This window comes from Bombus huntii, chromosome 12, assembly GCF_024542735.1.
Source record: "Bombus huntii isolate Logan2020A chromosome 12, iyBomHunt1.1, whole genome shotgun sequence".
NCBI classification, from domain to species: Eukaryota; Metazoa; Arthropoda; class Insecta; order Hymenoptera; family Apidae; genus Bombus; species Bombus huntii.
Window position 1 is genome coordinate 8809119 of NC_066249.1, and position 10401 is coordinate 8819519.

Here is a 10401-nt window from a genome sequence, read left to right on the forward strand (position 1 = left end):
CTGAAGATACAATCCGTGTAATATTCTGCGAAACTTTCATTTAACCTACAGATTCTTCCTTTCAATTTTATCGTTTATTAATAAATTTTATCATTTGTCGATAAATCGTAAATGACTTCATCTTGTTTATCTCGTTAACATCGAGACCACGTTAAATAAGATTTCCTCGATAAATATCGAAATCGAAAACACAAAATATCTCATTGTTTGTAGATAAGGCGTTAAATTTATCGAAAAGACAATTGTTTCAGCATGAATCCTTAAACCAAGCAATTCGGTACTTAACGATCGAAATATCGATCGATCAAGAAGCTGCGTGGAATCACGAATTCGAGACCGATCTCATCCACGTGCTTTCACGCATCGGCTATCGGAATCTATGAATATTAATCGATAAAGATTAACCCCGAACGAAAATGGTCGATACCAACCACGTTACGATTACTTGTTTTATGCATTCTAGGCAAAATCGGCCTTCAAGTGCATAGAAAATGGCTACTATATTACCAAACCTCTTATCGTAAGACACAGAAATTTGCCTCGAACGAAAAATCCTTCCGCTTCTTTTATGACGAATTATGTTCGTAACTGCAGACTACATCTCGATTATAATGGTTGAGATCATTACGATATACGGAATATACGATTCTGTAACTACTGGCACAACTACGACCAGACTGATTCTACGCGAAAAAAATAAATGAAGAACACAGAATGAGATTTATCTATATTAGGTTTCATTTTCCAGAAAAATGATATTCTATGTTTGACCGATAAATATTGACAGACTTTGAGTCGCGAAAACGCGCTCTAACGCAGATATACACCCTTTGTTTTGCTCTTTCCTGTCTTTTTCTCTCCTTCTACTTTGTCGTTTCGCCTTTATAAAGGTATCATTACCACGGCGAGATTAACCCTGCGTATAATTAGCTGATAAATTTCGCGTTAATTGCCGGCCATTATAACCGCGCGAGATTAATCGTCCAGGATCGTTTGATATTTAAATTAAAAGCAATCTCCCGCGGATCGTGCAAACCCGCTTCTGCGGTGTCCACGCCACAGTCCTTTTTTCCTTTTCGTAATTTCTCTCTCCCCCCGACTCTTTGAACCGTTGTTCGACGAAACGAAGCGTTTTATAAATAACTGTGTTAATTTAGAATAATCGATGGACAAGCGTTCCATTATCGTTCAGATAATTTTCCTGCAAAGCGTCTTTTTCGTCCTCTTCTCCTGCATTTTTCCCATTATCTTTGTATCCTACAAAAACTGCGTTAAACTTAAATAACACGAACGTTAGACGATTGAAGATTTGCCTCTGCGATATTTAGAGAGGTCTACTATCTCCTTTATAATATCATTTTCAGTCATTCTTACGATAAATTGCTAAAAAATTTACCTCGAACATAATTGCGGCAGAATTTCACGATTTTTTCGTGATCTTTTTTCTATGATCTCGTGTATGATAGTTTATGATCTTTCGATGTGCTACTTTTGTCGCGTTCCATCGCTCGAAACTTCGATTATGCGAGTAACTCAGATAACAAACGTACGGTAACTCGATAACGAATAATAACGAAAAACGAAAATGAAGGAATGCCATGCAGTTCTTTACAGACAATAGATTATAAATCAGCAAACAGTTGGTTACAGTCGATTAGATCGTGAATCACGTCCGCGTATATTGATAGAAACGTATCATTACATTTTGTAAAACGTTTATACAACTGTGACTCACGTTGAACGAATTTCGATCGTGATATCGATCTAATTACCCGCCGATTTCTATTTGAATCTTGGCAGGTACAGTTCGCAACGTTGCTGATATTTCGCTGATATTTGCTGATATTTATAGATTGACAGCGTCGTTCTCCATTGGCGTTACACGCTTCAGAGTAGACAAGCAATTAACGATTCCCAGGGAAGAGAGAAATCGCGAAAAGATATAAACGACCATAAAAGGAAATATACAATAACACAGTTGAAATTTTCCCATCTTCCTAAAGATAATGGCGAGGATAATAGTAAACTTAAATAGTAGCGAGACATCCGCACACGACGAATCGTAAGGATAGCAAAGTAGTAAGACAACCATTTAACGAAATCACGGATTTCCACTTTTCTAGAGACGCCGGCAAACGTAATAATAAACTCGAACGATAGTAAGATGTTATCGATACTCAACGATGGCTAATAAACGTTCGTTCGTAAACGAATTCGCAATGACAGACGCGGACGTACAGTCGTACAGCTGCATTAGTAACTGCTAATAGACCGTGAACCCGTGGCAGCTTTTATCGTACCGTAAATCAGCCGGCCGCGAATGCAGATATAATGTCTCCTTACGCAATACGATATCATATTTCATGTAATGGTACCTATCATGTACTATAATTGTAGGCTTATTTTACAGTCGACACACGCTACGAAAGATACGTTTGCAGTCGCCTAACTCTCGAATAATTATTGCGGTCTAACTCCCGATAAAGAGATCACCGATACCTTATCCGGTGAGCTATCGATACACAAGCTGGTAAATAGTAATATAATTAACACGAGTCGCGTGATTATACATCCGTATGGACGGTCGAGATCGTGGAAAGCGACTGCCGTGCCGCGGCCGTGCCAAAGGAAACCGCTGTTCCACCGATTCGAAACTGAATTAAAAGTATCGTTAAAAATTAAGTTTGTCCTTCCTGATTTTTTATTGTATTCTTTTCTAGCTTCTTTCGTTTTATTTCATACTACGACAGTTTGGTACCATTTTTATGTAGGGCGAGGCAATAGAAATTGCCATCTCAATTTATGCAATAGGGCGAAACGAATCGAAAGAAAATCGCCGGATTTCTATGGCGGGTAAGAATGGGCAGATGGAGAAACTTTAAAATACGAAAGCAAGTTTCATATTCTTTTTGTTGTAATAGAAAAGTATATTCTTTATAGCATAACTTGGTAAAATTAAAATTGACTCGGTCAAATGCTTACTAAAATAGAGTTTAGTAAAAATGTTTCCAGCGATTGTCTAAATTGTAGATATCAATACGTTACGTCTTGCTTTGTACGTTATTAAAAAAAATTAGTCAAAAATGAGTAAAAAATCTATGTATATACACGTATACTACCTATTGCTATATAATTGCTATATATTTAATATGAAAATTCTAGTCCTACGGATTCGTTAAATTTCATTCAAAATTCTAACAGCATATTTTTTCACGACTCGATCAAAATACGAAGAAAACAAACATCGAATTGGATAATATTCTAAAGGGCTAAAAATATGATCGATACGTGTCCTTTATCATACCTCTTTCGAGCCAATGGATAAAAACGAAGAGAGACTTCGCCAAAGAGGCTCCGTGTGAAAGATCTTCGATAAAGTCTGTTATTTTCGTTCACGCGGCAAGGGCACGATTCCAATTTTCTTTCCTTCCTCGTCCTCGTGCAGCGCGACACCCATTTCCTGCAGCACGCTGCTCTCCACGACGCCGACTCTGTTGCAATTCCGGATGATCTCTTGATTCGCCGGATTATCCTCGCATAAATTCCGCAGCGCAAGGATCGCCCATTGCATTATAACTGCGCGTGTAAAATTTAACACGGGCATTAATTAGCGTGTCGGGATATCATCGAGGATTCACGCGAATCACAATAAACGAAAGGATCGCGAAGCTCAAAGGAAACGGGTCTGGATTACTTACGTGGATTTCTCGCGTCTATATTGCAGCAGTCCAGAAGCAGAGGTACGACGTCCATTTCTCGAAGCTGAAAACGTTCAACATCGTTGAGAACACGCGTGTGTAAACCTATGTATGCTTATGGTATCGTGTATAAAACTGCGAGACTCTGCATAAAATTGTAAATCGTCGCTTGGTAAGTACAAAGTACGCTATCGTCATACTTCCGAATTATTGCAAGCGTGTAAAACTATATATACAGTTAGTAGATATTGACCGAAACAATAGCTAATATTAATTAGCGTAAATGACGAAGCAACGATTAATCGTGGTTTAAAGCTTCTCGTATGATATAGATTAATTTAGAATTCAAATTTCAATTTGAACAGGGAATTAAAGAATCGAAATTTAAAATTTCCTTTTTCAATTCGAGTTCGATAAAGCCCCTGCGATGCCATAAAAGGATCAGCCATGTTACTCAAAAGGTATTACATCGTCACAGCATCGCGGACGTTAATTTATTTTTATAGCAACGGCGTGGACTCTGATTTATCGCATTCGCCATTCGCGCAGCCATAAAAATATTATTTTTGCACGGCCCGATACATTACAGACCATAGGCCGCGTTCATGGACTCTCGTTCGTGAAAAATGAGCCGCCATTGAAAATCGAATGGAACGTAATTGAATCGCATGTCGGAGCGACGATACATTTTATCGACGAGTACCTAAATCCATACACCTCGAACCATCGAACCACGAATCATCATTGGAAATTGAAGCTGACGGACGAAGAAGGTCTTCGCGAGAATTTTTTCAAACGTAATACCCCCTACTTACTCAAGGAGCACCTTGCGATGGCCATCAGCAAACAGATACGCGTACACACATACACACATTTTTCATTACGAACCACGCTCGTTTCAACGGAATAGCTCGAAAGTCACCGCCGGTTTGTATATTAACCTCATAACGCGGGAGAACGTCGTATTTTACGAGCAATCGTGACGAGGATATGCACATTTTAAAATTACTTAAGAAGGATAGAAATACCGGAGTGCGCGTGTTTTCCGAACGAAATTTAAGAACACGATCGCCTTCGACACCTTTCCACCATCCAAACACTGAAAAAAACGGATACAGAAATAGTAAAGGCGAAGAAGAAGAAGCGAGGAACGAAAAGAGAAGAAAGAAAGAAATCGAGGTCTGTCTCGATTCGCACTCCTGCGTGGTATCGATCGCATGCGTATCGATAAAACGATTCGTACGCGGCAAAACAGCGGCCATGGCTTCGATCTTGCTAATATATTAACGCGGGATCCGATGTTGGCTAAATTGCCACGTCTTCGACTCGGACAGGATACTTAATTTTCCTTTGTTCGGTGAACAGTGCGCGCCACGCGGGATCCCTTCTCGTTTCTTTTGTATCCCGTCTCTTGCGCGCCAGAGATGAAATCAATAAGAAGCAATAACGATCACTCGCGAATGCCCGTGCACGCATAAAGGGGCTGAATAAAAACCGAGCAACCAGAGAGTCGTTTCGAGCGCAAGGTTTGTAATATTCATCTACGCTCTACCCTACACTTCGCTGTCTTTTGTTTTTCCTTGTTTTTCGTTTCGCGTGTCAGAAGATGATCTACGATGCAAAAGGTCTTTGTACGCGGGTGCACTTGACAAATGATCGATCGGGGTTGAAGGTTAGAGCACGCAAGAAATCATTGTAAAAATTAATAGATCAATGACTGATTGAAAAAAAATTCTACCGCTTTTCGTACGATACAACGGGGAATTTTCGTAGTTTATTCTTTGTAGTACGTGATGCAGTTGCGATTGCCACCGTACAGGGTTCTAAGGCGCTACTTTCCAGGCAAACATTCGAGGGCAAACGTACTGTTTGTATTATCAACTGATGGTGCCTTAATATTGTCAACGACAAAATGTATTCAGTTCAAATTTGAATATATAGAGATTAAAATTTTCATTCACAAAAAATAGATTTTGTTCAAAATATATTTTAGAAAGGACAAACGAGTAGAAAATAAAAAATATACACTTAATACAATTAATACATACAATTAATATACACTTACAAGATCTTGATATTCCTTATTTCTGTATGACATATTTCCAATAATCCTTATTAAACCAGCTTTAAAACCAAATGTAGGATGACCTTCTAAATCACTTTTCGTTGTTGACCCTTGTATCGCTGAAGCTACATCGCTCAACTTTTGTAGCGGCGTGAAATAATTATCTGATAGTTTTCCAATCGTTTGAATGGACTTTAGTAGATCTGTAAAAAATGTAGAATCGAATATTTTTATGCTATAAAAGAATTACGCTATAAACAAATATACTTACAGCTACAATTAATAAGCAAGCTCTTCTGATCCTTTAGAAAACTGCATTCTTCGCAAGATCTTGAAGTCAAGGCTCCAAGAATATCAAGAAGAATGACAATTTCCGTAGGTTCTATTTCATCTAAATACGTATCCACTGTCTTCAAAATCAAATCACTTTTTCTACAAAATCTTTTAATTAAGAATTCAATCGCATCCTTCGTAAATTTGTATTCGTTTCCAAATTTGTGCATTGAATTTGAGAGTTCGTTATAAATTATTTCTAATAAACATAATTTATTTTCGATAGTCATATCGCAGTACACGCTTTGCAGTATGTCCTTTTCAGATAATAAAAGCATCAGGGCCTCCTTTGCACTTTCAAAACCTTCTTTAGTTGCTTTCAATAATTGTGAACATAAACGTTTTTTTTCTCCTTCCAAGAAAGTTTTTCCTTCAAATTCCTTCAAAGCATTATGTACAAATGCACACGAAGCTCTAACAATTGGGATATGTTCAGAATGTGTCATAGTTCTATAAGTAAATAAAAAATCTATAGTACTCGAATACTTATCCTGATTAAAACAAAATAATTCAACAGAATATATTAACAATATAGATTTATATTAACAGTACTTACATTATTACATCCTTTAAATCAGTATTGTATAAAAATTGTAGTATATTATATTGATCTGGAAAGGTACTATCTTTACACGCAAATGTAAACAGATTACATAGGAACTGGATACTTAATCTTAAAATTTCCAACTTTTCATCCGACAGATCGCTATCGAATTTACAGTGAGATGCTGTAATAACGTTCGATATCCATCCTACAACACCCTCGTAAGGAAAATGAGAATCGAATGGATAAGAGCTAGAATTCTCAATCTCTTCTAAATTTTCGTTACTTGCTAGAACGCGATATAAATCGTGACTGTATGTCCCTCGCTCGATTGTAGTTGAAATATATTGTTGGTGTACATAACTATTAAAACAAGAATTTCCTAGGCATTTTAAGCAACCAATCTTTATATCGTTTGGGACGACAGAGTCTTCGGTTGTAAGAATTTGTGCTACTTTTGCCAAGACTGGAAAGGCAATTAATTCCCTGAAATTTAACGATCTGTTATATTCACTGTCTAACAACGTTTTGTTACGTATCGTACTATTTTTTAAATCATACTTCGATTCAAAAGATTTAAATATTTTTGGATTGAGAAGATTCAATAACTCGTCCCAATTTTCTTCAGCAAAGGCAGAATTCAATTTCTGTAATAAATGAATGTCTCTGCCGTTCATTATGTCAATCCTTATTTGTAACGTTATTTATTTTACGAAGAATGATTGTTCGTTTTTTTATTTGTATTGTATACAATCTAATATTGTATAGAATAATCTGATGACACAACCTCAAATGAGCATGTTACAGGAGCCATCTTTAAATAGATGCTAGAAAATATATTTATAAAAGTTCAATATAGAAAATAATTTTACAAAATTAGATATAACAAAAAGGTAGAACGTATTTTTAATGATTAATGGTATATAATTCTGAATATGATCAACATTATTTGAAATTTGTAAATATATTTTGACTAACGTTGCGTAAACTAGTGAATTGGTTCAAATCGTATTACATTATTTTTGTTCATGCTCTTAAAAAGTTGAAGCATTATTTGCATATTACAATTTTTGCGTTATAATTGCCTAAATTGAGCGATAAATGTAATCAATTTTAAATATCTTGATTTTGAAAATATTTCTGTACTCTGAAGTTAGGAATAAATTGTGCTTTAACATTAGGGTTCCGAGAATTAATGATACGCGTCTGTATTTATCCCCGCCATTAAATTCAAGTCTCTCCGTGACTAGCGTTTGTGACAGTCGGCTTAAACTTATTATTAAGCAATTTTTATTGAAATAATAAAGCTATCTCGAAGGTAAGTCTTCTTAACTCTTGAAAAGTAATTAACTTTAAGTGGGTCTTACATTTTGTCTGTTTCTATATTCATGTTCTAAATCTATTAGTTTTGCTATGTCATTCCGAGCTAACCACATTCTATTTAGGCCTTTTATAATTATTGTAGTCATTATTGAATTAACTAAGGAATAGCAAATTTACCGTAATTATATTTGAAAGATACCATTTTTATATATCATTTTTAAAATAATATTAAATGCACTGATACCAAATTTATCAAGTCATAACCTCAAAGTTTCGATCTAAATACAATCTTGTTATCTTTATACTTCAGAAAATTTAATCCACTGTGTACCTTAACAACGTATGTATTTTTATTTTCAGATGTTTTTAACACGTTCTGAATACGACCATGGTGTTAATACCTTCTCTCCAGAAGGGAGGTTATTCCAAGTTGAATATGCCATAGAAGCTATAAAACTTGGTTCCACTGCCATTGGAATCGCAACATCAGAGGGTGTTGTTTTAGTTGTGGAGAAACGTATCACTTCCAGTTTAATGGAACCCACAACCGTGGAAAAGATCGTAGAAATTGATAAGCATATTGGATGCGCCGCATCCGGCTTAATAGCTGACTCTAGGACTATGATCGATCGTGCTAGAGTAGAATGTCAAAATCATTGGTTCGTCTACAACGAAAGAATGTCTGTGGAGTCAACGGCGCAGGCTGTATCTAACCTAGCTATACAATTTGGAGACAGTGACGACGATGGTAGTGCCATGTCGAGACCATTTGGTGTAGCAATGTTGTTCGCTGGTATCGATGAAAAAGGGCCTCAGTTGTATCATATGGATCCTTCTGGCACCTTTGTACAATTTGATGCCAAAGCTATTGGATCCGGAAGCGAAGGCGCGCAACAGAACCTCCAAGAAGTGTATCATAAGGTAAGATATTTATATTTGTATAAATGTTTTGGTTTTTGCGCGAATAGCCTTTCAACATTTTACGGTATTGTTACAGTCTATGACACTTAAAGAAGCGATAAAGGCAGCTTTGGTTATATTGAAGCAAGTTATGGAAGAGAAACTGAGCGATAACAATATAGAAGTAATGACAATGACTCCCGAGCAACTGTTTCATATGTTCACAAAAGCTGAATTGCAGGAGGTGATTACAGATATCGCTTAGAAATTTAGGGCACTTAAAACATGTTAATTTTATTGACATGAATACGTATATTTACATATAGCGGATATGAGTTACGCGGGAGTTGTATGTCCGAAAATTATACATACATTTTTCATTTAAAGAATATGGAATTTCTACACGATGAAAGATTTTGTATTTTCACCTTTTTTCAAATCACCTGCAAAAATAGTAAATTATATATTATATCTTTAATCTTATATCGAAGATTCCTTGATACCATTTCCTAATTATTTTTGTGTTCGTGCATTTGTTAATGTCTTAACACGTCTTAATTAAGTTTAAATATTACTAACGTTAATATAATCGCATAAAAGATAATTCTTTTTATAACTATCCTTTTCATATCCTCATCTTCGTATAACAAAGCGACTCACACGATTTTTCTTTCTCACCTCCTAATTTAGTTAATTGAGAATTTGCCGTCATCAAGAGAAGATTCATTGCGGTCAAAATCCAATACCTCTGGTACATTTCCATCCCTTCCATCTCTATCCACCGTTGGGTGAAAAGATCGCAGCATGTATTTTGGTGTTTGTAACCTCCTATCCTCGAATTACGTTTCTATCCTTACAAGGTAACACATAATAAAATATTTTTGTAGATTTCAGTCGCATGATTTTTTATTTCGAAGCTATATGTATTTATGATATTTTATACCTTTGTGCGAAAGTTTTGATTTTAATTTTCGGATTGCACATCTGTATTTACACATTAATTAATTAATTAATTTCATCAAAGAGATAATATTCATTACTTTCGTAAAATATCCGATCAAACTTTTACATTGACAATAGCGCAGTAATAGATTATTTTTAAATCTTGAAACAGACATCTTGCATCGGTCGCATAGATGCAGGTGCACGATATTTTAAAAACGTTTTATAACGGACACGATTAAATCTAATCACGATCAATCAATTTTAAAAACAATGCTACAGAGATTTAGGACATTTCGGTCGAAAATCTTCGTAAAGCATATATCATATTTCATCTGTTATTAAATACATATAACAGAGTTGAAACGTAAAAATTTTTCCATGGTGTAATTAGAACGATTCACAACACAATTCGTAAAGCTACACAAATTTCTAAGATCTATTTCAAAACCACCAACGTTCAACCAATAAATATTATACAAATACCAAACATTACAAATTAACAAATTATTTTAAAAAGCGAAATTAGATATTCAGATGTATTATATATAATTAAAAAGAAGGAAAGAAATTAATGAAAAAATTAGATATACAAA

General features: G+C 35.4%; 2 protein-coding genes across 3 annotated transcripts in view; one reads left to right on the forward strand and one right to left on the reverse strand.

Moving 5' to 3' along the window:
- LOC126871564 (protein Wnt-7b) overlaps window positions 1–7548 on the reverse strand; it is a 140434-nt gene extending 132886 nt beyond the window's left edge. The window contains exons 1-6 of one of the 2 annotated variants that reach the window (XM_050630501.1): window positions 7202–7543; window positions 6653–7126; window positions 6035–6546; window positions 5764–5966; window positions 3699–3762; window positions 3305–3576 (exon numbers count right to left, since the gene is read on the reverse strand). In XM_050630501.1, the coding sequence (XP_050486458.1) occupies window positions 3383–3576; window positions 3699–3762; window positions 5764–5966; window positions 6035–6546; window positions 6653–7126; window positions 7202–7317 (1563 nt within the window). In that variant the 5' untranslated portion in view covers window positions 7318–7543 and the 3' untranslated portion in view covers window positions 3305–3382. Of the gene's footprint in view, window positions 1–3304; window positions 3577–3698; window positions 3763–5763; window positions 5967–6034; window positions 6547–6652; window positions 7127–7201 lie in introns of both variants that reach the window. The other variant, XM_050630502.1, reaches the window with a different exon arrangement.
- A 259-nt stretch (window positions 7549–7807) lies between these two features.
- On the forward strand, window positions 7808–9346 carry LOC126871607 (proteasome subunit alpha type-5). Its single transcript, XM_050630593.1, has 3 exons — window positions 7808–7958; window positions 8324–8884; window positions 8961–9346. The coding sequence occupies exons 2-3, from the start codon at window positions 8324–8326 to the stop codon at window positions 9126–9128; spliced, it is 729 nt and encodes a 242-aa protein (XP_050486550.1). The 5' UTR covers window positions 7808–7958; the 3' UTR covers window positions 9129–9346.
- Window positions 9347–10401: the final 1055 nt, after the last annotated feature.

Excerpts from the sequence above, each read along its gene's own strand:
- LOC126871607 (XM_050630593.1), top strand. The coding sequence starts at position 8,324 with ATGTTTTTAACACGTTCTGAATACGACCATGGTGTTAATACCTTCTCT. Across the intron at positions 8,885-8,960 it reads TCCAAGAAGTGTATCATAAG|TCTATGACACTTAAAGAAGC; the intron begins GTAAGATATTTA and ends GTATTGTTACAG.